The sequence below is a fragment of the Podarcis liolepis genome, assembly GCF_965112155.1.
Source record: "Podarcis liolepis genome assembly, chromosome: 3".
NCBI classification, from domain to species: Eukaryota; Metazoa; Chordata; class Lepidosauria; order Squamata; family Lacertidae; genus Podarcis; species Podarcis liolepis.
Window position 1 is genome coordinate 122,897,962 of NC_139557.1, and position 26,808 is coordinate 122,924,769.

A 26,808-nucleotide genomic window follows, 5' to 3' on the forward strand; every position below is an offset into this window, starting at 1 on the left:
AGAGCACCGCTGAGCATGCACAGAGGGCATTTTCAAAAGCATTGAGCAAGAACGGTCTGAGCCTTTCCCATATCAGACCAGACCAAGGGTCCAACTTGCCCCCCATTCCATTCTCAACAGTGGCCACCAGAAACCCACACTAGGAAGCCCCCAGAAGAGCATGGCAGCAACAGCCACCCCATTCAATTTGCCCCCCAAAACTGGTTGTCTGAGATACACTGCCTCTGATCTTGGAAGTTCCATTTTTGCTATCATACCCAACAGCCATGGCAGCCCTCTCCTGCTTTTAGAGTTCACCTGATCCTTTTGTGAAGTCCTCACCCAAATCCATGACCAGTTTTGCTTCTGTAGACACTACCCACCAAAGGTGGGGGAAAGAGAGTCGATGAGCTTTGTCCCCATCGCAAGTCTTTGAGTGATTCTGGACGGGTAACAGATTCTAGGGAAATTGAATTGGTCTTCAGGGGGGTGTTTGCAAAATTGCTTACTGCATGGGATATTAATTTTAGGGCCTAAATTACTCCTAGGTGACTTTAGCTAGAGGGGATCAGGGGGTATAATGCATGGGGGTAAATCATAGAATCATAGAGTTGGATGGGACACCACAGGTCATCTAGTCCAACCCCCTGCGATGCAGAAATCTCAACTAAAGCATCCCTGGTAGATGACTATCCAACTACTTAAAAACCTTCAAGGAAGGAGAGTCCACAACCTTCTGAGAGAGTCTGTTCCACCACTGAACAGCTCTGTCAGAAAGTTCTTCCTGATGTTTAGTCTGAATCTCCTTTCTTGGAACTTGAAGCCATGGGTTCGAGTCCTACCCTCCGGAGAAGGAGAAAACAAGCTTGCTCCATCTTTCATGGGACAGCCCTTCAGATGGCTATCCTATCTCCTGGGACGCGGGTGGAGCTGTGGGTTAAACCACAGAGCCTAAGGGGACTTCCGGGTTAGCACCTCTGGCAATGGCGGATTTCCTCTGATCGGGAGGAATCCGCTCTGTGGAAATCAGGGTCTGGACCGCCACAGCGAGGCGGAGACCCACAAAAAATCACAGGCGGGAGAAGCCTGTGGGCGTGGGATTCGGCTGGCACCTTTTGCGCCTCCCCTACTCGCGGGGAAACCTGGTTTCAGGGATCCGGAGCGACGTGGGGTGAGCGGCGCAGTGCTTCGAATCGACTGCTTCTTTCACGGAGTGAAGCCGCATTGCTGTTGCCGGAGAGCGCTGACTTTTTCCTGTGGACAATTGGACTCTAAACAACTACCCGTGAGTAGAACAGAAAATTGGATCTCTAAACTTCTTAATTTGGCATCGAAACAGGAAGGTTTCAAACAGGAAGTCCGCCTTCCTCTTTTGTAAATAGATTGAAGCAAAGACGTTGCAAGCTAAAGCCTGGAAAGTCTTTTCTAAGGATTAAATCCCCATCGGTAAAAATTACTAAACCCCCCTTGGAAGCAGGAGAAGAGGGGGGAAATTTTAGATCGTTTAAGCCTGCAGGAGAGAGAGTGAAGAAAGATAAATCACCAACGTTTCGAACCTGGGAACGGGCTGCCAGTAAGATTGACGTTTTGGGAAAGTTCATTGACTGTGAATAAAACGTATGTTGACAGATAGTTAAATAAGAGAAATATATTGTTTCCATTGTTTCCTTTTGCACTTAAAAAGGAGCAAAAAAGTAACTGAAAATCGAAACTAACTCTGTCGCTGGATCTGTGTTCAAAAGGATGGATACAAATAGAAATTGTTTCCCCTAGAGGGAGCTTTTGAAACTGTTGCAGGAGTGGAGCTGGGGAATTTTCCAGCTGCAGAGATTAAAGATCGTGAGAATCAGAGACTGACCTTGGACAAGAATGTTGACAGAATAAGCCTTAGTGATTGCATTTTGCAAGACAAGTGCTTTATTGGAACAGCTTCATGAGAAGACGGATGTGATGATTATTAAAATTGACAATTTGGGACAAAAAATGACTGAGTTGGGACAAAAAGTGAATACCTATACAGAAATTACTCAGGAATTGACTCGGGAATCTGTTTTGACATGGCAAGCAGTGGAGAAGTCGAAGGAGAAAGTTGTTGTTGAACCTCAAGTAATTCAAGTGGTGAGAGCCCCGGCCTCACAGAGGCAATTTGATGAACATAAGCTGTTGTCCTTTATGATCAAATCTAGAGAAAGCCAGATTTGGTGGGATGGAGCCCTGCTTGGATTGGAGAAGGAAAGTTGGATAGATCCTCTTATGCAGGGATGCTCTGGCCTTTGGGATCTGGATTTGGGTCAGGGGGAGATTGGCGCTCTGAAATATCTTATGGACTTTAGTTTTGACTATGGAGAATGGGCTGACCTGTCGAGAAGGAATAAAGACATTGTTAGGTTGGAGTTTCCCCGAGATCTACTCCTCAATGCCAAAGGAAGGAAATTAAGAACAAGATCAGCAGAAGATAAAGTAAAGTGCATGTATAAATATGAAGAAGATCTGCAGAAGGGACATGGAAGAGAGATAAGATTGATAGAAAGGACTGACAGAATCCAAGACCAGGGAGAAGAGACGGTGGAAGAAGATTGGGGGGAAAAAAAGTTTTAAAAAATTTATTTAGAGAAATGTTGCAAAATTAATGAGTGTTAGAAAAATGTTGGAATGAAATTATATGGCTTTAGTAGAAATGTTATAAGGAGTTAAGTATAAATAAGTTTTAGGGTTTTAATGGTAAGATAAGGTTAAAAAAAATTAAGATAATTAAATGACAGAAAACAGTGAAAGACGGAAAGGATTTGCTGAAATAATTAATAACTAGAACACAAAAAGGGAGGTGTGAGGAGGTCGATGAAACAAGTTAATGAAAGATAAAGATATGGAAATATTGGATGTGTTTTTAACTGTTTTTGCTTTTGTTTTTGTTTTGATGTATTGTGTCTTTTGCTTTTTTATATGTATTGTAATGTATTGATTTGTATTGTTTATTTTTTCTCTTTCTTTTTTACTGCGTTCTTTAATTCTTAAACTTTGAATAAATATTATTTTTTTAAAAATAAATAAACCACAGAGCCTAGGACTTGCCGATCAGAAGGTCAGCGGTTCGAATCCCCGCAACGGGGTGAGCTCCTGTTGCTCGTTCCCTGCTCCTGAGAAATTAACTGTGAGCAAATGAATGGAAGAGGATGGGATGACCTGGCAAACAAACAGATCTGGAGCACTTTGGGTGGGAAAGGAGCTGCCTTGCCTTCTAGGATGCTTAAAGTCCATCTTTGCATATAAACTGGTACTTGCAAAACTGTTATGCAAATCTGTGCCTCAGCACCTCGATTTTGGAAGTCCCAGGAAGTAAGACACACATCCCTTTTGCAGTTGCCCACAGCTAAAAATCCAACTGCTTTCCTTTCGCCCTCTTCGGCACTGGCTGAACTTTCCCCCAACTCAGTGGTTCTCAAACTGTTTCCTCTGCTTTTCCCACGCTTTCAGAATGAAAATCTGCTTGCTCCACACCGACTGTTTCATTGATAAGAAATACATTGGGAAACAAAAAGAAACAATTCATTGCAGCACTTGATTTCTAACACAGAGCACAACTGCTTTATAATATGCTCATGGGGCATCCAGAATGCATGAAATTATGCAGCTACGTAATCCTTCCCAAAATATAATTCGAAACGAGCCTCTTACATATGTACCTTAAGCAGGTATGCAAACTCACTCAGAGGTGTGAGCTTGCTTTTGCCAGATAATCTCATTTGTATTGGGTCTAATTTGAGTCAAACTCTCCTCTCCTCAGCAACGCAAAGAAGCCTTTCTCTTTTCTGATCTGTCATATTTGTCAGAGTCGGACATCCCAGCTCACAGCAATATGTGGTGGAGAACTGTAGAAGAATAGCCAATGCTTTTGAAGAGAGGCGAGGGTACTGTTTCTGGTCGTGTATTCAAAAAAATAAAATAAAAATGAAATGAAATTATCTGGGTACTCTACTATACTGCAGTGAAATGTTTAAATGTTTATTTGATTGTCCTCAAATCTTGACACTTCTTCACACATCATCATCAATATTAAGCACAAGGTTTCTAGGGGGCGAAGGAAACTTAGGAAGCTGCATGACAAACCAGGTGTCAAAAAAGACTACAGTGGTACCTCAGGTTAAGCACTTAATTCGTTCTGGAAGTCTGTTCTTAACCTGAAACTGTTCTTAACCTGAAACTGTTCTTAACCTGAAGCACCTCTTTAGCTAATGGGGCCTCCTGCTGCCGTTGCGCCGCTGGAGCACAATTTCTGTTCTCATCCTGAAGCAAAGTTCTTAACCTGACGCACTATTTCTGGGTTAGCAGAGTCTGTAACCTGAAGCTTATGTAACCCAAGGTACCACTGTATATATGTATGCTACTACTGCGGTCCGTGTTTTGTTAGCCCCAAAATGGAAAACGAGAGAGATACCAACCAAAGAAGAATGGCAACTTTAACTGACGCACAGCTTGCTAACTTAAGAGAACAAGAAGAACGCACCTTTAAAGAAGAGTGGAAAATGCCTATGAATATATGAGTGAAAATGGTGTTCATTTAAAAATGCTGGCAGCCTTAAGATAAATTCAACAGTGTAAATAAGTTTTGATGGATGCAAAGGCTTCCCTAAACAGGGCTGCCTTCAGATGTCTCCTAAAAATCTGGTAGTTGTTTTTCTCTTTGACATCTGGTGGGAGGGTGTTCCACAAGGGCGGGCGCCACTACCGAGAAGGCCCTCTGACTGGTTCCCTGTAACTTGGCTTCTCGCAATGAGGAAAGCGCCAGAAGGCCCTCAGAGCTGGACCTCAGTGTTCGGGCAGAATGATGGAGGTGGAGATGCTCCTTCAGGTATACTTGACCGAGGCTGTTTAGGGCTTTAAAGGTCAACACCAGCACTTTGAATTGTGCTCGGAAACGTACTGGGAGCCAATGTAGGTCTTTCAAGACCGGTGTTATGTGGTCTCGGCAGCCACTCCCAGTCACCAGTCTGCTGCCGCATTCTGGATTAGTTGTAGTTTCTGAGTCACCTTCAAAGGTAGCCCCACATATCCAAAAACACTGCATTGTGATCAGAGCAAGTCTTAGGACAAATTTCAGTTTTAATAACCCTAGGAACCAAGTCTCTTGATCTCCATAAGTAATCATTGCAGTAGTCCAAGCGAGAGATAACTAAAGCATACGCCACTCTGGCGAGACCGTCCGCAGGCAGATAGGGTCTCATCCTGTGTACCAGATGGAGCTGGTAGACAGCCACCCTGGAAACAGAATTGACCTGCACCTCCATGGACAGCTGTGAGTCCAAAATGACTCACTTGGTCCTTCAGGGGCACAGTTACCCCATTCAGGACCAGGAAGTCCTCCACACCCGCCTGCCTCCTGTTCCCCAAAAACAGTACTTCTGTCTTGTCAGGATTCAACCTCAATCTGTTAGCCGCCATCTACGTTGCAGCGGGTTGGACTAGATGATTTCTGGGGGTCCCTTCCAACTCTACAGTTCTACAGTCTCACAAGTGTCATGCCCAGGTTGACACAAGGAGCCTGTGTCAGAGGCCGGCAACAGAGCCCAAGACCCCTACAGCCCCATAACCCCACCCTCTCACTCTCTCCTCATTGCATGCTCCCCCGGCGGCCATGCAAGCGTCTCGGCTTTACCGTTGCAAATGTGTCGGTCCACGGCCGCCGTGCAATCCACCAGGCCTCTCCGGCAGGCCATGATGCTCCCTCTGGCCTGCAGGTAAAGCAGCTGTGCCTCCTCCTCCTGCTCCCTCCAAGGAGAAGGTCTTGCTCGCTGTCAGGCTTGCAAGCTGCCCTGGATAATGAATATGTGGTCCTTCCTTCCTCTCCCTTGCACCTCTCAAAACTGCTGCGCTGTGCCGGAGGGTGGGGTGGGGGGGGGGGAGAGAGATGATGGTGGGAGCACCAGACACAGCAAACTGGGGCATCAGCACCTCCCAGCCCTCTGCTTCTTCAAGGACTAGATTCTGCTGTTCCAGCTTCTTCTCCTTCCCTTTTCAAGGGCTTCTGTTTACTTCTTGCTTTCTCAGCCAAGGATTTAGTAACCTTCTCATTCTGCCTCATCAGGAATCCAGGCTCCCTACCCTGCTGGCTTCCTTTTGATCCCTCTCTTCTCTCAGTTACAAGAGGCATGAGCATGGATCCCTCTATCTCTCCTCTCCTTTATTGAACCCTTAGCTGAACAGCTGTCAATCAGAGCGAGAGAGGAAATCAGGAGGGAGGAGGCATCCTTGAAAGGAGGGGACCCTTCGCTCGCCAGGGCTGCCTTGTGTTAAAAATTAAACGGAGCAATGCTAAATGGTCTTTTTTGTGTGAATGGGAGGCGTAGGGAAAGCTGGAGAGGGGAGGGGATTGCAGAAGGGCTGTGAGATCACAGGCAGGACACGTGCTCTGCATGCAGAAGGCTCCAGGTTCAACCCTCAACGGCAGTATCTCCATAGGCAGTGTGGCGTTTGTGGGCTAGGACCTGAGAGAGATCAGGGTTCAAATCTGTGGAGCTCAGTGGGTGGGCTTGGGCTTGCTGCTGCCTCTCAGCCGAACCTGCCTTGCAGGTAATAATGATGATGATGATGATGATGATGATAATTATTATTTATTATTTATACCCCACCCATCTGGCTGGGTTTCCCCAGCCACTCTGGGCAGCTTCCAACAAAACACTAAAATACAATAACCTATTAAACATTAAAAGCGTCCCTAAACCTGGCTGCGTTCAGATGTCTTCTAAAAGTTTGGTAGTTGTTTTTCTCTTTGACATCTGAAGGGAGGGCGTTCCACAGGGCGGGTGCCACCACCGAGAAGGCCCTCTGCCTGGTTCCCTGTAACTTGGCTTCTCGCAGCGTGGGAACCGCCAGAAGGCCCTCGGCGCTGGACCTCAGTGTCCGGGCAGAACGATGGAGGTGGAGATGCTCCTTCAGGTATGCTGGACTGAGGCCGTATTTAATAAAGCAAATCCATTTTCCATTAAGCTTCTACTGGCCTTCGCCAAGGTGCGGTCTTCCTTATTAAAGGGACTTGATGGAAACAAATGAAATGAAAGAGAAACTCCATGGGAGGCAGTGAGGTGCAGTGGTTAGAGCAGGCATAGGCAAACTTGGCCCTCCAGATGTTTTGGGACTACAGCTCCCATGATCCCTAGCTAACAGGAACAGTGGTCAGGGATGATGGGAATTGTAGTCCCAAAACATCTGGAGGGCCAAGTTTGGGGACGCCTGGGTTAGAGTGTTGGACTAGGACCTGGGAGATCTGGGTTCAAATCCCCACTCAGCCATGAAGCTCACTGCCTTGGCCTCTCAGGCTAACCTATCTCACAGAGTTGTTGAGAGATAAACTGGGGAGGAGGAAAGCTGTGTAGGCCACCTCAAACTCCCAGGAGTAAAGGTGGAATAAATAAACAAATACGAAACTTCTTTAAAGTTGCAGAAGGGCAAGGCTCTCCTACAGCCCTGAAGGCCCTTGGGATTTTTGTTGCACTCGCTTCAGCACTGACACATGGGTTGTGGATTCCTGTCCATGTCGTTGTCTCCAGGAGCACACAAAATGGGGTGAGCTGCTGCCTCTCAGCTGAAGCTACCTCTCAGGGCTGTTGTGGAGATTAAATGAAGATGGGGAGAGCCAAATGCACCACTTTGAGCTCCTAGGAGGATAAAATGCATGGGATAATTCACAATTAATAGGGCTGGGGAAGATCCCCTCTCTGAAATCCTGGAGAGCAATTCCTGGTCACCACCACAATATTGGCCCACACTCTGAATCACAGTTAGAAGGGGCACCCAAAGGCCATTTAGCCCAACCTCCTACAAAGCAGGTCAACGATACAGAGTCAAATGGACCCGTTTTTCCTGTGAGGGGTGGTCTCAGCCTGACTTCCATAGCCTTCCCCTCCAGCCCTCGAATGTTTTTGTGACTGTGTGGAACCCAGTTCAGCTACCGACGGATTGATTGTGTGACTTCGGCCCAGTATACCTGAAGGAGCATCTCCACCCCCATCATTCAGCCCGGACACTGAGGTCCAGCGCCGAGGGCCTTCTAGCGGTTCCCTCATTGCGAGAAGCGAAGCTACAGGGAACCAGGCAGAGGGCCTTCTCGGTGGTGGCGCCCGCCCTGTGGAATGCCCTCCCATCGGATGTCAAGGTGATGGACAACTACCTGACATTCAGAAGACATCTTAAGGCGGCCCTATTCAGGGAAGCTTTTAATGTATGATATTTTAGTGTTTTTTGGTTTCTGTGGAAGCCGCCCAGAGTGGCTGGGGAAACCCAGCCAGATGGGCGGGGTACAAATAATAAATTATTATTATTATTATTATTATTATTATTATTATTATTATTATTATTATATTGTTTATTGCTTTCATTTTATGGATCAGTGGTCTCGTTAGATAGTAAAATTCATGTTAAATTGCTGTTTTAGGGGTTGTTTTTAAAAGTCTGGAACGGATTAATCTGTTTTGCATTGCTTCCTATGGGGAAGCACGCTTTGGTTTTGGAACGCTTTAGTTTTGGAACGGACTTCCGGAACGGATTAAGTTTGAGAACCAGGGCACCACTGCATCTATAAAAACGGGGCAGATCTTATTACTTGGCACATTAAGGTGTGGAATATCGCCCTGCTGGCAAAACTGGCGAATAAGCTGAAAGTCCAAAGGAGAGAGAAAAAAGATTACTTTTGACCTGTTTGGCCTGACTTTATTTCATTTATAAGCAAGGAGGAACATGGCTGAGGACTCCCTTGGCCCATGAACGAATGTGGCTGATACAGGGACTCTGGGCAATCGAAATCCTTAATTCCTTTCCCTTGGTATAATAGAGTGTACCATGTTTTGTAACCCTGTCTTGTTTAACCATGATACCTATGCTAAAAATAGTTCCTCAAATTCAGATACTGGCAGCTTATTGTGGCTTCCTTTTATGTCTGTATTTCTTCCACAGCAATCTATAATTGCACAAGAACTGAGTACATTTGCCGTCGCATCCTGTTTGGTGGTAACACTGCGTTTTGCAAAATTCTGTATGCCGCTTAAAAAAAGAAATCAGTAAAAAATATTTATTTAAAAAAACAAACAAACAATGTGGATCTGAAACGGGGCGCTGTGCATAGGTAAAGGTAAAGGGACCCCTGACCATTAGGTCCAGTCATGGCCTACTCTGGGGTTGCGGCACTCATCTCGCTTTATTGGCCGAGGGAGCCGGCGTGCAGCTTCCGGGTCATGTGGCCAGCAGGACTAAGCCGCTTCTGGCGAACCAGAGCAGCGCATGGAAACGCTGTCTACCTTCCCGCCGGAGCGGTACCTATTTATCTACTTGCACTTTGACGTGCTTTCGAACAGCTAGGTTGGCAGGAGCAGGGACCGAGCAATGGGATCTCATCCTGTCACAGGGATTCGAACCGCCAACCTTCTGATTGGCAAGTCCTAGGCTCTGTGGTTTAACCCACAGTGCCACCCATGTCCCGGCGCTGTGCATACATAGATCTAAATTCTAATGGAGAATGCCTTCCCTTCCTCCTGACCTAAGCCCTTTTCGAACATTGTTTGGATTTGTATGTCCAGAAGACAGTCCCTGTGCATGTGCAGAGGCCTTTCCGACAGAGAAGGCAATCAATTGCACACCTTCTGCCGGAAAGCCCAGCGAAAGCTAAGGTGTGAGGTTTCTTCGCAGCTAAATTAAATTGAAGGTGGCTGCCTGGTCACGCAGGAGGAGCCGCCAGAGAAGCATTTGCAATTGCAAACGAGGAGTTAATTAATAAGGGAAGGGCCTGGAAGGGGGAGCAGCAGCAGCAGCAGCAATGTCACTAAATCACAAAGCTCAAACCTGGATTAATTCTTTATTAGCAAGGCACAATTTTCACAGACTTGGCTGGGTTTCAGGCCCAAAAAGCACATGCCCAGTAGGTCCCACTCCCAGAAATCAGTTGCCAAGACCAAATGTCCCCAAAGCTAGGGTTGCCATACATCCAGGAATTCTAGGACATGTCCTGTTTTGGAGGTCCTACATGCCCATTCAGGGGGAATTTTACATTTTAAAGCAAATGTCCTGGATGTGGGTTAATAATAATAATAATAATAATAATAGTGTGCAGGCAGCTCTGGTTCTGGTCCAGGCTCTGGTGAGCTCGGGCGGTGAAAAAGCTCAACAACTTTTTGTGTCTGGACTTTAACCTCTTGAAATATGGCAAACCTACTCAAAGCTGCCTATGTCTCCTCCTCTACAGGGCTTCTTCCAAGCAATTGGAGACTATGCCTCCCTGCATCTTGCCTTTGTTATACCCGTTTCATTCCTCTCTTGGTTCTGAGAGTCAGGGAGGAGAGGGGAGCTGTGGGAATGTTCAGGGATGCAGGAGAAGATATATTGTCTGATTATAGCCTTTCCAACTTGTGTTAACAAGTTCACAACTTAGCAGAGTAACATTCCCCTTTTTAAACTCACAGCGGATGCGTTAGCTCAGGCTCGCTAAAGCCTCTATAATAACTGTTCTGGTATTTTCCCCTTATTCCCTCATAAAAGATAAGACACGACACAGTCTTCTATAAAAGTATAAAAAGAGTTTACTCACACATCATTCTGTTCACAATAGGATCCCAGAAGGCAGACTTATCTTAGAAAAGTAACATACACGTGGAAACTATCTCATAAGGAGACAGTCCCTTTGTCCTCTCTTGGCTGGAAGCCAAGAGAGCATCTTTGGCTAAGCAGATGTTGCTTCTTCGATGCATGTAGTCAAAGAGAGGGAGATGGCTGCCCTGCCCTGTGCTTTTGTCATTACCTGCACAGGTGAGGCCACGCCCACCGCTAGTCACATGCAGAGGAAGTCTGTCCCAGCCCAAAAGGAAACAGAAAGTTGGCCTGCTGGCTGGACAAACATTCCTCCCCATGTGTAAACATGTTCACTCTAGGAATGTTGCACTTGACTGCTCTTGTGTTTCACATCCCACAAGAAGGTCAGTTCTGGGGGTTCAGAGCTGGCTTCAAATGGTTCTTTTTCCTCCCCCAGATTTCACTGGAGCCCAAAATGCCAATGAAGCATGTCGCCTTGCCGGCGGGAGCTGCCATTATTTTAGGTGCTGGAAAGGCAAAACAGAAATTGCTAAATGCTCGGGAAGCAAAGTTTGTTGCTGTTAAGGTGAGGTAGGTCAAATTATATCTGTGTCTCAAAGAGAGACGACCCCAAAGGTATGCACATCCCACAGGAGCCTTTTGCAGCAGGAGGGTGAGACCCCCGTGACTTTTCACCAGCCTGACTCTCTTTTTTTTTTTAAAAAAAGATATTTATTAAAGTTTTTAAAAATATAACAATGAAAATGAAAAATAAAAAGAAACAAAATACAACATAAAAACATAAAAACAGTTAAAAAACAAATAGTTTTCCATAACATATCTTCCTTACACTTATTTCCCCAGACCTCCTCATACCTCCCTTCTTTGTATTCCACTTCAATTTGTTAGTTCAGCAAATCCTTACCATTAAGCTTTTACCCATTTGTAAACCTTTTTTTTCCGTATCTCCTAAAGCATTACAGCTGGAAACCGCTTAGTTTCTATCCAACATCGTTCTAGCATTCATTAATTTTACAATATTTCTGTAAATAGTCTTTAAATTTCTTCCAGTCTTCTTTCACCATCTCTTCTCCCTGGTCTTGGATTCTGTCAGTCATTTCTGCCAATTTTCACCAGCCTGACTCATCTCCCGCTTCAGCCACAGATTCTCCCAGCTCACTAAGCCCTGTTACCAGCTTCTGCTACCAACACCTCCTCTTCCGAGTCTTCTCCCTCTTCTCCCTCTGACCATCCATCATCATCCCATCACCAATCCCCAGGCTCTGAGCCTTTCCCCTTGGTGGTCCCCCCTCTGGTTCCTTCCACCCTTCCTCTTTATCCAACTAGTCCAGGGGTCGGCAAGGTTAACCTTGCCTGGGCTGGTTCACTCCAGCGGAGATCCCTCCGTGGGCCAGATTGCGCACACGATTTCCAACATCTGCATCTGTGCAGATGTGATTTCCAGTGTCTGCATCTGTGAGTCCCTGTGCCACACTGCGCCGGTTTAGCGCAGCACGCGGGGACTCGCCAAGCGGGCGGCTTGCCTCATGGGCCGGTTAAATGACCGCCATGGGCCGCTTGTGTCCCATGGGCCTTAGGTTGTGTTAAATTGTGGGTGAACATATCAGACAACACAGCGTTTCCTCAAACAGCTCTTGTTTATTCACAGGCCCAGAACAGAACTGGGCTGAAGGGTTCAGCCAACCTTCTTATACAGAGCTCAACTACAAAGCAACAGTAACAACTTTCTGTAACTATCCAATCACTGAACGTCACTTTCAATTCCTTATTTGCATATGCGGAGCTGAGTGAAAACTATCTACAGTATCCCCCTGCAAGGTCCGTATAGCTAAAGCTATGAATTTCCCAGTAGTGATGTATGGAAGTGAGAGCTGGACCATAAAGAAGGCTGATCGCCGAAGAATTGATGTTTTTGAATTCTGGTACTGGAGGAGACTCTTGAGAGTCCCATGGATTGCAAGAAGATCAAACCTACCCATTCTTAAGAAAATCAGCCCTGATTAGCTCACTGGAAGGACAGATCCTGAAGCTGAGGCTCCAAGACTTTGGCCACCTCAGGAGAAGAGAAGACTCCCTGGAAAAGACCCTGATGTTGGGAAAGATGGAGGGCACAAGGAGAAGGGGACGACAGAGGACGAGATGGTGGGACAGTGTTCTCGAAGCTACCAGCATGAGTTTGACCAAACTGCGGGAGGCAGTGGAAGACACGAGTGCCTGGCGTGCTCTGGTCCAGGGGGTCATGAAGAGTCGGACACGACTAAACAACTAAACAACAACAACAACATCCCCCTGCTGGCCCAGGGAGAGAACTTCAGTACATAGCAGGTTGCCTACCCCTGAACTAGTCCATGATATTAGGCTTGCTTTTCATTGCTCCACCTTCCTGTCTTCCTTGCAAGCTATTTTGGGTGTTTGTTTTTAATCTGTCACCCTCTCACAGGGAGAGTGAGAGATAATAATAATAACAAAGGCTGGCGCAGGGACCGTGGCACAGGGCTGGCATTACATCTCGCTGGGAGCGTCTCTCATTAGCAGCCCTCAACTCCTCTCTCCTTCCCTCCCATCTCCTGAGGTCTCTCTCTTCTCAAACCCCTCTGGGCAGCCGCCTCTTGAATGGGCTTCAGTTCTCAGCTGCGGATCAACTCCAAGTGCCAAGAACACCCCCTGGAAGGTGGCGCTGGCAGCCTGCCAGGTTTTGGCACCCGTTAAATCCTTGAGCAGCTGTCAAAGTGCCTGGCAAGGTTCCCCCGAGACAGACAGCGATGCCAGAAAGCTTTCAGGAGGCGCTGTAGCAAGATGGAAGAGCCTGAGGCGGACTGGAGAGAGGAACGAGAAACAGGACAGCAAAATAGGGTTTCTAAAATTACGCATGGCGTTGTGGAGAGAGGAACGTTTTTCTTCCCCTCCCATAAGACTAGAATTTGTGAACACCCCATGCTATATTAGAAGCAAAAAAAACTTGTTTTGATGAATTGGAAGAGCTGCAAAAAGATTGAGCACATGGACAGATTAGCTACATACGAACGAATTGCACGTCAACGCAAATTAAGAATGGATAAATAGGAAGACATCTGGAATTTAAGCGATAAGGCGGATAGTGGGGGGGGGGAGGAGAGAGAGGTGGGGATATATTGTTAAAAGGGTGCAGTCATAGGTATATCGGTGTATTTAAATCTGAATTGTCAAATTGTGTTATTGTGGTTTTTGTTGTAGTGTCTTTTGTGGTCGTTGTTTGTATTGAAAAAATGATTAAATAAAATAAACAACAATACCCAGTGATTCAGGACAGAAGACAGAAAGGACTCCTTCACACAGTGGAACTCACTCCCACAGGAGACAGGGAGTTACCACCTTTTCAGATGGCATTATTATTATTATTATTATTATTATTATTATTATTATTATTTATACCCCATCCTTCCCAGCCAGAGTCGGGCTCAGGGTGGCTAACACCAATAAAATCAAAGTAAAAACATATTGGGGGGGCATGGAGGGAGAGAAAAAAAGAAGAAAAAACAATTTAAAATACAGGTTAAAATGCAATTTAAAATGCAGCCTCATTTTAAAGAAGAAGAGGAAGAAGAAGAGTTTGGATTTGATATCCCGCCTTTCACTCCCTTTAAGGAGTCTCAAAGCGGCTAACATTCTCCTTTCCCTTCCTCCCCCACAACAAACACTCTGTGAGGTGAGTGGGGCTGAGAGACTTCACAGAAGTGTGACTGGCCCAAGGTCACCCAGCAGCTGCATGCGGAGGAGCGGAGACGCGAACCCGGTTACCCAGATTACGTGACTACCACTCTTAACCACTACACCACACTGGCTCTCTGATAAATAGCTGATAAATCAAGACCATAAGGGGAGGGAAACATAACGGTCGGACCAAAGGCCAGGTGGAACAGATCTGTCTTGCAGACCCTGAGGAAAGATGTCAAGTCCCGCAGGGCCCTGGTCTCTTGTGAGAGAGCGTTCCACCAAGTTGGGGCCAGTGCTGAAAAGGCCCTGGCCCTAGTTGAGACCAATCTAACCACCTTGCGACTTGGGACCTCCAAAGTGTTGTCATTTGTGGACCTTAAGGTCCTCCGCGGGGTATACCAGGAGAGGCGGTCCTGTAGGTACGAGGGTCCTAGGCCTCATAGGGCTTTAAAGGTCAAAACCAGCACCTTAAACCTGACCCTGTACTCCACCAGGAGCCTGATATAGCACCGGGTGAATGTGATCCCAAAGGAGCCTCACTGCATCATTCTGCACCTGCTGGAGTTTCTGGGTCAGCTTCAAGGGCAGCCCCACGTGGAGCGAGTTACAGTAATCAAGCCTGGAGGTGACCATCGCATGGAAAGAGGATTAGCCAAATTCATGGAGGAGGAGGGGGCTACCAATGCTTCTGAATACCAGTTACAGGAAACCACAGGAGGGGAGATTTGCTCTTGTGTTCGAATCCTGATTGCTAGTTTTAATAATAATAATAATAATAATAATAATAATAATAATAATAATAATAATAATATCTTTATTGTCATTGCCCCCTTCGGGGACAACGAAATTACTTGACTGCTCCATAAAAACACTAATTAAGCAATACAGTATAATACAGCAAGGGAGATTAGATGACTTTCAAAGTCCGGGCTTCCCATTCAGGGCCGAGATCGCTCTGGAGAAGAAGCTGTTCTTAAGACGGCTCGTTCTTGTCTTCATCGTCCTGTATCTCCGTCCCGACGGCAAGAGCTCAAAGAGACAGTGACCAGGATGCGATGGATCTTTTACTATGTCCAGTGCCTTCCTATGGCACCTTGTGGCATAAATCTGCTCTAAGGTGGAGAGTGGGCAGCCAACAATGCTCTCTGCTGCCTTAACAACCCTGCACAACCCCATCCTGTCCTGGGTAGTACAGCTTCCATACCACACACATAAGCCATAAGTGAGCACGCTCTCAATGGCACAGTGATAGAAGGCAAGCAGCAGTTTCTGCGGAAGATGGTTTTTCCTTAGTATTCTCAAAAAGTACAGTCTCTGCTGCGCCTTCTTCACAAGCCCCCTTGTGTTGACACTCCAGGACAGATCCTCTTGTAATTCAATGCCCCAAAATCTGAACGTTGTTACCCTCTCCACACAGACCCCATCAATCAAAAGTTTCACACAGGCAAGTGTTCAGCCACAATGAGAACAGGATACTGGACTAGATGGCGTCTGCTTATGGTCTTATGAGGGCACATTTAAATGGGAGTAAATTTGGGAGTGTCGAGTGCATTGCAAGACATTTTTGCATGGCTATGTCAACTCCTGGTGGAAGCGGAAATCAATCCTCATCTAGCCAGCTTAAGAGACAGTGAGGCAAGGCAGGGATCATCCAGCAGCAGACAGCGAGCCAGGGGGGAGAGCCAGGCTCTGCAGGACCATGGAGAGTTTCCAGGGAGGAGAGATGTTGCTTCGGAACTCCTGTTTGGCCAAGCAAGCCAACTGAAACTGCAGAAGCTGGGATTGAAAGGTTGAGAAAGGCTGGTGAAAGGGCGAGCAAAATGATCGAGGGGATGGAATGCTCCTTCTAGGAAGAAAGACTGCAGTGTTTGGGATTTTTTAGTTTAGAGAAAAGGCAAGTAATGCGGAATGTTGTAGATACTAGGAGAGGATATATTGATTTAATAGTATCCTTCCACACTCACGCTTTTGAGTCAGCGGCAGAGCAACATTCCCCAGTATATAGCAGGAAGCTAGGTGGTAGATTCGTTTGAATCTCTTTACTTAAGCAATCCAACCTGACTTTGTTCAGATTGGGTTCTGTTCCTGATAAATCCCCTTTTATCCCTCCTAAAAAGAATACAGTGGTACCTCTGGATGCGAACAGGATCCGTTCCGGTGCCCCGTTCGCATCCTGAAGCAAACACAACCCGCATCCGCATGTCTGGGCGTGCACGGGTCGCGATTCACAGTTTCCACGCATGCGTGTGACGTCATTTTTAGCATCTGCGCATGCACGAGCGGCGAAACCCGGAAGTAATGTGCTCTGTTACTTCCGGGTCGCTGCGGAGCGCAACCCAAAAATGCTTAACCTGAAGCTACTTCAACCCGAAGTATGACTGTAAAGACACAAGAAGCTTCTTTTAAAAGTACTAAGAGGTTTACTCACATTCAGTTCACAGTTGGATCCCTGAAAAATCCCCCTTAAAAATCTTTCTTCTCCGTTAGTCCCAGCTTTGGACCCAGAACAGAGCAAGCAGGTCTCTGTGTCTCCAGCTTCCAGCTCAGCCCTCTCACACAAACCACACCAGCTATTGTTCTAATGGCAACACAGAAAGTTGCCCACATCAGACCATTGGTCCATTTAACCCCGTATTGTCTGCAGTGGCTGGAAGTGGCCCTTCAGGACTATAAGCAGGAGACTTAGCCCAGTCGTATCTAGAGAGGCTACGTGGGATGCTCTACCAGGGAGCTACGGCCCCAAAGCAGAGTGGAGACAAATGTGCTGAGGAACAGGTGTTCTGCTTCTAACCTTTCCCGCGATGCCAACGTCCCGCTCTTCAGCTGCAGACATTGTCAAGCAGCGCACAGTGACGCAGAATATGCCTTTGGGGGACTTCAAAGCTTTAATTAAAACCAGGCTTTTGATCAAATTTCCTCCTCTGATTTCCCTAGAAATTGGGAAAATTCAGGGTTAATGAAAGCTGTTTCAAACATACGTGAGCACAGAAGAAATTGGATTTTTCTCTCTCTCCCTTCCTCCTCAAGGTAGCATTGGCGCAGAGTCAACGAGAAGCCCAAGAGAGGTGACCTTCCATGCAGTGGCGTAGCGTGGGGGGTGCCAGGGGTGCCAGCCGCACCGGGCGCAACATCTGGGAGGGGTGCGAGTCCAGAGGGAAGGGACAAGTTCCTTCTTCCGCCGGGCTCCCCGCCACCACCGCCAGCCTTGCGCCCTAGCGTGCGCGCCCCCCGCCGCCGCTGCTGCGGCTGCACTCCACTCACTGCTCGCAGGAGGAGCAGCCGCTGCAGCAGCGCCGATGCCGCCACCGACGCCTGGCCAGGCACGGGCAGCCTCCGCACCCCGCCACCGCCGCCATCCCCTCGGCCCAGCCACAGGCGGCGGCTGCTTCTGCCAACTGGGAGGGAGGAGAGCTCCGAGGGGCCTCGCCGCGCCCTGCGCTCCCCAAAACCCTCCGAGAGGAAGCCGGCGGGCGGGCGAGGGTCTCCCGGCAGAAGGGGGCGCCGCTGGCTCCGGCTTTCAGTGCAAGTCTGGGGGGGGAGGACGGAGCACGGCTGGAAGCCCCCGGACCCGGCCGGGAGGAGGAGAGGCGCTCGCCAAGCCCGGGTCTGGAGCTCCACCTACAGCCCAAGGAGAGGAGGGGGCGGGGAGGCGCCCCAGGGGAGGGGGCTTCGGCTGCCTCGACCCGCGGGAGCTCCGCAAATAATAAATTTAATAAATTCCTGCTGAGCCTTTGGGGGGGGGGTCCTTGGCTCCTTCGCTTGCCCCCAGCCCCAGTGGCGTAGCGTGGGGGGGTGCAGGGGGGCCGGGCGCAACATCTGGGGGGGGGCACGCTCGCACTCGAGTGCTAAAATCCACGGGTTAGGGGGCGCAAATTACTTGCCTTGCCCCGGGTGCTGACAACCCACGCTACGCCACTGCTTCCATGGCAAAACAAATGGATCAGCCAATCCAAAACAGCTTTCCTCCAAATGTTTTGGACTACGAAAGATGCCCTCTTGAAGATACCACCACTGGAAGTTCTGGTAGCAGTGGCCCAGGAGAGGTGCTTCTCTGTGGTGGCCCCGAAGTGATGGAAGTCCCTCCCCGAAGAGGTGTGACTGGCACCCTCATCACATGGTTTCCATCAAATGTGGAAGATGCTCTTTACTGAGCATTCATCCTGATTTGCATATGTGGACATTAGACCATGGCTGGCCTCCCCTGAGCTTTTGTTCTTATTTGTCTGCAATGGGCTTTTATGGCTATGAAAATTCACCCTGAATGTCTTCCCATTTTTAATCCATCCATCCTACACCTTACATTATATTTAACCATCAATTTCCTCACTACAAAATCAATTTCCTCACTCCATTTTTCCAAAAAGTGGATTTGTTGCATGAGGGTGACACAGAGCTTTTAATAATACTCATACTCATACTCATACTACCCCATCCATCTGACTGGCTTGCCCCAGCCACTCTGGGTGGCTTCCAACATATATAAAAACATAATTAAACATTAAAAAGCTTCCCTATACAGGGCTGCCTTCAGATTTCTTCTAAGGTCATCTCTTTGACATCTGGTGTATGATATATTCACCTTTTAACTTCTAGTTTTTATCCCTTACCTGTTTTAAGTCTTATGCGCTCATTTAATCCATATGTTTTATCTTATGCTGGTCTGTGACCAAAATAAAGTTTGCTTGTTAGTTAGTGAGTTTGATTGATTGGTGGGATGGCTTGCCACAGAGTGGGTGCCACCACCTATAAGCCATTGCTGTCGATGGCTCCTAGCCACAGGTCTTCTGCTGTGCCTGCAAAGTTGAAGGCACCCATGTTTCTGAATCAAAGTTGCTGTAAACCACAGGAAGGGATGACACAAGATCTACCCACTCTGGAAGAATGGCAGATGAAACTGATGGATTATATGGAATTGGCGGAAATGACTGGCGGAATCCGGGACCAGGGAGAAGAGTCGGTGGAAGAAGATTGGAAGAAATTTAAAGACTATTTACAGAAATATTGTAAAATTAATGAATGTTAGAATGATGTTGGATTGAAGTTAAGGGGTTTCTAGCTGTAATGGTATGAAAGAATATGAAAAAAAAAAATGGATTCTTAACAGGTAAATTTAGGTTACAATATATCAAGATTAAAGATCAGGATAAAATAAGGAGGGAAAGGAATTGCTGAACTAATAAATTGAACTGGAATACAAAAAGGGGAGGTATAAGGAGGTCCGGGAAACAAGTAAATGAAAGATAAGTGATGAAAAGATTGAATTGTTTTTAACTATTTTTATTTTGTATTTTTTCTTTTTTCTTTTTCATTTTGTAACATTGTAAAAACCTTAATAAACATTTATTTTAAAAAAAGGAAGGGAGAGGGGTCTTGTGCTCAGATCCTACTTCCTGGTTTCCCATTGAGTAGGGTTACCAGACGTCCCCATTCCCTGGGGACAGTCCCCGGATTTGCGAATAAGTCCCCGGACAAATTCCATCCCCGGAATGTCCCTGGATTTCATCTAATGTCCCCAGGAAACGCAGCAGCGGCAGTCTCAGCAGCCCAGAGCAGTTGGATCTGGCTGGCTTCAGGAGCTGCTCGGAAGTCCCCATATGATGGTGGTGCAGGGGCTCTAAGACACAGCTTCCGGGCTGCCCCCACCTTCCCTGACCCCAGCAACTAAGCTGCGAAGGGAGGCTTCACGCTGCCCATCAGAGCTTGCGTGCAGGCAGGAGGGGGCAGGGATCTCTCAGTTAGGCAACGGGAAGCCTCGCTTCCCAGCTGAGGGATCCCTGCCCCTTCCTGCTTGCACGCAAGTAGGAATGGGATTGGGGTTGTTCTGATGGGAAGGGAGGCATCGTGCAGCCTGAGAGATCCCTGCCCCCTCCTGCTTGCACACAGGTAGGAATGGGATTGGGGCTGCTCCCATGGGAAGGGAGGCATTGTGCTGTCTGAGTCTCACCACTGCCGATGCTCTCGGCCCTCCTTCTCCACCTTCCATGCCTGACCCACCGCGCACCGCTTCCATCACCATCACCACCACTAACGAAGAACCAGCAACTCAGGGGCTGCCCAGGCTTATGGAGAAAGGAGATAGAAGCCTCGGAGGAAGGGGAAACATGGCGGTTGAGGTCAAGGCGGCGGCCGCCTCTCTGCCACCGCCATCGCTGCAGCATCAATGTCCTGAACTTGTTTTTGTTTTGTTGTTTTGTTTTGTTTTGTTGATTTATTTATTTATTGTGTCCCCAGATTCATTGGAAAAAATCTGGTAACCTAACCTGGCTCCAATACTTTGGCCACCTCATGAGAAGAGAAGACTCCCTGGAAAAGACCCTGATGTTGGGAAAGATGGAGGGCACAAGGAGAAGGGGACGAAAGAGGACGAGATGGTTGGACAGTGTTCTCGAAGCTACCAGCATGAGTCTGACCAAACTGCGGGAGGCAGTGGAAGACAGGAGTACCTGGAGTGCTCTGGTCCAGGGGGTCACAAAGAGTCGGACACGACTAAACAACTAAACAACAACAACCTTACCATTGGGGCATCTGGTCAATTGCTGTGAGACCAAGACGCTTGATCAGGGCCGGATTTAGGTTTGATGAGGCCCTAAGCTACTGAAGGTAATGGGGCCCTTTATATCTCCAGCTGTCCTTTGTCAGCAACAAATTGTTGCTGTTTTTTGTGTTGAATATATGCTATATGGTAATTGATGGACCTAATTGGTATCTAAAGCCATTTGCACATAACAAAATATGTATTTTATCAAAGTAATTGATGTAGAAAGGAGCAAACCAGTGATATTTTAGGGAGCAGGCTAACAGGTGGAGCCCATTACTTATAGCATAGGAGCCAACGCAACACAAAACACTGTTGCTGTATGTAGGTTTTATTTTATTTGTTTTTTATCTTATATTTACAGGGATGCGGGTGGCACTGTGGGTAAAACCTCAGCGCCTAGGACTTGCCGATTGCATGGTCGGCGGTTCGAATCCCCGCGGCGGGGTGAGCTCCCGTCTTTCGGTCCCAGCTCCTGCCCACCTAGCAGTTTGAAAGCACCCTTAAGTGCAAGTAGAGAAATAGGGACCGCTTTATAGTGGGAAGGTAAATGGTGTTTCCGTGTGCTGCGCTGGTGCTGGCTCACCAGAGCAGCTTCGTCACGCTGGCCACATGACCCGGAAGTGTCTTCGGACAGCGCTGGCCCCCGGCCTCTTAAGTGAGATGGGCGCACAACCCCAGAGTCGGTCACAACTGACCCGTACGGGCAGGGGTACCTTTACCTTTATCTTTTATCTTATATTTTGGAAATGTACATCCAGTGTTTTTTCCCTTTAAATTGTTTTGGGGCCCCCAAGAGAGTGGGGCCCTAAGCTATAGCTGGTTTAGCATATACAGTGGTACCTTGGGTTACAGATGCTTCAGGTTACAGACGCTTCAAGTTACAGACTCCGCTAACCCAGAAATATTACCTCGGGTTAAGAACTTTGCTTCAGGATGAAAACAGAAATCATGCTCTGGTGCTGCGGCAGCAGCTGGAGGCCCCATTAGCTAAAGCGGTGCTTCAGGTTAAGAACAGTTTCAGGTTAAGAATGGACCTCCAGAACGAATTAAGTTCTTAACCCGAGGTACCACTGTATGTAAATCTAACACTGGGCCTAATCCAGCAGCCGCTTCTTATATTCTCACTTTAACTGCACTGGTTTGCAATTTAATTCCTCCCACAAAATTACTGGCAGTCTGGGGGGCGCCCTGGATGCTATATTAATCTGTTCTGCAATCAGATGCATTTTTTATAATACCTGTATCAGTGTTTATTACTTGGGCTAAAGATAGATGATCACAATAAGACTGGGCACCACAGTTCAAGAAGGACACTGACAAACTGGAACGTGTCCAGAGGAGGGCAACCAAAATGGTCAAAGGCCTGGAAACGATGCCTTATGAGGAACGGCTAAGGGAGCTGGGCATGTTTAGCCTGGAGAAGAGGAGGTTAAGGGGTGAGATGATAGCCATGTTCAAATATAGAAAAGGATGTCACATAGAGGAGGGAGAAAGGTTGTTTTCTGCTGCTCCAGAGAAGCGGACACGGAGCAATGGATCCAAACTACAAGAAAGAAGATTCCACCTAAACCTTAGGAAGAACTTCCTGACAGTAAGAGCTGTTTGACAGTGGAATTTGCTGCCAAGGAGTGTGGTGGAGTCTCCTCCTTTGGAGGTCTTTAAGCAGAGGCTTGACAACCATATGTCAGGAGTGCTCTGATGGTGTTTCCTGCTTGGCAGGGGGTTGGACTCAATGGCCCTTGTGGTCTCTTCCAACTCTATGATTCTATGATTCTAATAAGTGACAAAACATGATTGTCCCACCGTGTATTATTATTATCCTCACCAAAGGTTCAAAATAGATCTTGGCAGCTGCAGAACTTGGAACGGCAAGCTGTGCGCTGCAGGGTGCCTGGGTGCTTGCGAGCTCAGATTTATATGCAAGTGCGAAAGAGAAGAGGCATCTGCTCCTCCTGCTGCCCACACGTCCCGTCCCTGGCAGAGGCTCAACTACGGGGCAGGAGCGGAGCGATAAAGAAAGGCAATAAGAGAAACCTCCCACAAATACTTTCATGTTTTTGTCTCCAGGAGGCAAGCATTGGGACAAGATTGGAGGAGCTGTAAAGCAGAGGTTAGGTGGCCGTCTGTCATGAATGGTCTAGCTGAGATTACTGCATTGCAGGGGCTTGGACCAGATGACTCTGGGGGTCCCTTCTGACCAGTGCCGGTTTTACGTATAAGCTAAATACGCTGTAGATTAGGGCCCCACTCTTTTAAAGGTAAAAGACGCCTGCTTCTTGGGAGAAAAGCAATGACAAACCTAGACTGCATCTTAAAAAGCAGAGACATCACCTTGCCAACAAAAGTCCGTATAGTAAAAGCTACGGTTTTCCCAGCAGTGATGTATGGAAGTGAGAGCTGGACCATAAAGAAGGCTGATCGCCGAAGAATTGATGCTTTTGAATTCTGGTGCTCTCCTGCCTTCCTCCTTTAACCCACCACAGTAACCTTGCAGGGTAGGCCAGGCGGAGAGGCAGGACTAGCCCCAAAGTCACACCCACTGAGATTCGTAACGGCTGAGTGGGCAGATTTGAACTCTGGTCTCCCAGGTCTGACACTCTAACCACTACACTGTACTGGCTCTCTCCTTAAAACTTCTTAAAAATATTAGCCCAAAGCCAGGATCAATACGGAAGTCTTTAAAGAAGGTAAAGGGACCCCTGACCACTAGGTCCAGTCGCGAGCGACTCTGGGGTTGTGGCGCTCATCTTGCTTTACTGGCCGAAGGAGCTGGTGTTTGTCCACAGACAGCTTCCAGGTCATGTGGCCAGCATGACTAAGCCGCTTCTGGCAGACCAGAGCTGCGCACAATCTCTGCTGACAAGATACTCTGAGTTGCACCCCGGGGGGCATCACTTGTGCATGCTATTACACATGCACCCCCCCCCAACCTGGCCAGGCCGAATTGGCCCGCCACCCCCCCATCCACCCACTGAGGGGGGGGGCTGGGGCCTTCCTTGAAAATATGGGGGGGGGGGCTGGTCACTTTCGGAAGGGCCCAGATGGTGCCCCTGTTGCTGACCTTCGTTCCAAGAAAAGCAAACTTGGATAAGCATATATCTCTGTGTCTTCAACTTCCAGGTCTGTTCACCCCCCAAAAAAACTCTGGTTCTTGTTCTTCAACCTAGCAGGTAGACAAAGGTGTGTGTGGAGCCCCCATTAGTGTGTGGAGGTCCCCATCACTCTTGTGACCTGGTTCATTCTTTTGAGATGTTGATGAGGACACTTAAGTGGCCAGGGAAGGTCTTTGTCTTATAAAGCAACTCATCTGACTAGTTCACAATAGAATCCTCTTTTAGAGTCTCTCCCTCGCTGGGTACAGGACCCCAAGGATTGGTCCCAGAGCATCATCCAGACTGACCACCGAAACTCACAACACTACATAACAAATATCTCTCAGTGGTGTACAGAAAACTAAAGCAAACAACTTGTGCGACAGCAAACATCGCAAAACTACTCTGATATAAAAATGCACAGATGGCAGAGGACAAGATGGTGGGACAGTGTTCTCGAAGCTACCAGCATGAGTTCGACGAAGCTGCAAGAGGCAGTGGAAGACAGGAGTGCCTGGCATGCTCTGCTCCAGGGGGTCACGAAGAGTCGGACACGACTAAATGACTAAACAACAACAACATCAACAACAACATAAAATGCTTCATTGATACAAAGGTCAGTAATCCATATAAAAGAAGTGTCAGTTCCTTCTCCTCCAGGGGTTGGTCTAAATGACCCTTGGGATTCCTCCCAACTCTACAGTTCCTTCTGACACACCTCCCCCTTCTATCTATCCACCTGGGCTCTCACCCAGCGCCCAAGCAAAATCACAAATCACCCGCAGACTTCTCACAAAAAGGAAGGTTCCTTGAACCTGTGGACGTCGCCTTGATCTCTCTGTGAATCTTTCACACAGAAAGAGACCCAGGAAGTCAAGCCAATGCATTGATCACCAACATGACTCTCCCCTCGGTTTCAGAGTCCACTGCCCTGTCCTCCAGCAGCCACCAGGTCCACCCTCTTCTCCTTACCTGCCATTGTTGGATTCAGGATGGACTCCTGCTGTTGCTTTGTTGGGAGAGATCTTGCCCTGCTCTGCTTCAGAGACCTTCTGGGGAGCCAAATCCTGGAAAGCTCAGATGGCAAAGCTGGCAGAAGGCGGCAGCTTGCTCTGTTTCAACAAGTTGCTCAGAAAACCTGGACTGCTTTCTCTCTTCAACTCGCTCCTCAAGTCTGCCAGGCTCCTCTGGGGACTTGTTTGTGGACTGCAGCACCCATCTGCCACTGATCTAGCTGGGCACACCCGTCTCCCATCTGCTTTGCCCTGGAGGACAAGGGCAAAATGCCACCTGGTTCAGTGGCAGGCCAGACCCGTGTCCTGCACTGCTGAGGGGTCAAATGCTTCTCCTTTGGCACTATGGAGAACCAGAAGAACAGGGTGCCACGTGCAAAAGTCTGGGCTGCAGAGGTGGGAGGCCTCTCGGGCCCACGGCAGTGTGCATGCCACCGTGCCCAGCTGGGAGGAGGCTGGTGGACGGAGTTCCTTTGTCAAGCCACGTTCCTCCCTAGACTCCCGACACCCACCTGCTTCCTCGCGGGCTGCCCACTGCTGTTTCCATGGACACGGGTAGCAGCAGCTGTCAGTGCCAGCAGGGTCTCGGCGATGCGAGGAACCCAGTCATCCGAGCAGTGAATCCACGGCGGAAGGCCATCTCCCGCAGGCTTGGATTCTGCTCCACAAGGGGAGAGAGGGGTTCAACAGGAGCAGGCCATGTCCCCTGCTTCGTCTGCCGGCGATGGAGAAAAGAGAGGCACGCAAACGCACGCACCAGGAGTAAACTTTGGGGAAAGGTGCTGGCGAGTCAGCTCCGATTCCTCCAGGCCGGCTGCCTCCTGTGCTCAGAGAAAAAAATGGAAGAGGGAGGCAGAGCATCCGAGATATCGAATTCAGGTTTATTCTTAGAACAAGGGGACGTCGAAGACATGCTGTCAGCCAACGCTCTCCAGCTGTCCCCGTGGGTGGCGTGACGTTGGAGGTATTTGGAAGCAGAAGAAGGAGAGATAGAGAGGTGGCGATTTGGACTCAGGCTCCTCTGTTTTAGGGAAGGGCCAGAGCTCAGTGGTAGGGCATCTGTTTGGCACACAGAAGGTACTCTTGCCTGAGAACCTGGAGGGCTGCTGCCAGTCCGGGTTGACAGTACTAAGCTAAAGGGACTAGTGGTCAGTTTAAGCTGCTGTCAGTGGTTCTGAAGTTTTCTTCCTCGTCTCTCCAGCAATTGTGACCCAGCAAGGGACAGGGAACTTCAAACAACAACAACAACAACAACAACAACAACAACAACAACAACAACAACTTATTATTTTTACCCCACCCATCTGAGCGGCTTCCAACAAAATATTAAAATACCGTAATATAACAAACATTAAAAGCTTCCCTAAACAGGGCTGCCTTCAGATGTCTTCTAAAAGTCTGGTAGTTATTGTTCTCTTTGACACCTGGTAGGAGGGCGTTCCACAGGGCGGGTGCCACCACCAAGAAGGCCCTCTGCCTGGTTCCCTGTAACTTGGCTTCTCACAGCGAGGGAACCACCAGAAGGCCCTCTGTGCTGGACCTCAGTGTCCGGGCAGAACGATGGGGGTGGAGATGCTCCTTCAGGTATACTGGACCGAGACCGTTTAGGGCTTGAAAGGTCAGCACCAACACTTTGAATTGTGCTCGGAAACAAACTGAAGCCAATGTAGGTCTTTCAGGACTGGTGTTATGTGGTCTCGGCAGCCACTCCCAGTCACCAGTCTAGCTTCCGCATTCTGGATTAGTTGTAATTTCTGGGTCACCTTCAAAGGTAGCCCCACGTAGAGTGCATGGCAGTAGTCTAAGCGGGAGATAACCAGAGCATGCACCAATCTGGCGAGACATTCTGCGGGCAGGAAGGGTCTCATCCTGCGTACCAGATGGAGCTGGTGGACAGCCGCCCTGGACACAGAATTGACCT

At 48.1% G+C, this 26,808-nt stretch overlaps 2 protein-coding genes across 9 annotated transcripts in view; one reads left to right on the forward strand and one right to left on the reverse strand.

The window, feature by feature from the left end:
* EFR3B (EFR3 homolog B) overlaps positions 1 to 25,761 on the reverse strand; it is a 141,228-nt gene extending 115,467 nt beyond the window's left edge. The window contains exon 1 of one of the 7 annotated variants that reach the window (XM_083494321.1): positions 24,847 to 25,761. Coding sequence is in view for 4 of the 7 variants with exons in the window: in XM_083494314.1 (XP_083350440.1) it covers positions 5,633 to 5,693 (61 nt within the window). In the remaining 3 variants the exon portion in view is untranslated. Of the gene's footprint in view, positions 1 to 5,632; positions 6,094 to 24,846 lie in introns of those variants that run through there. The other 6 variants (XM_083494318.1, XM_083494320.1, XM_083494319.1 and 3 more) reach the window with 6 other exon arrangements.
* The window catches only part of FBXO16 (F-box protein 16), an 810,609-nt gene that overhangs the window by 652,755 nt on the left and 131,046 nt on the right, over positions 1 to 26,808 (forward strand). The window contains exon 10 of one of the 2 annotated variants that reach the window (XR_014523566.1): positions 2,533 to 2,747. The gene's annotated coding sequence lies outside the window, so the exon portion shown is untranslated. The remainder of the gene's footprint in view (positions 1 to 2,532; positions 2,748 to 26,808) is intronic. The other variant, XR_014523567.1, reaches the window with a different exon arrangement.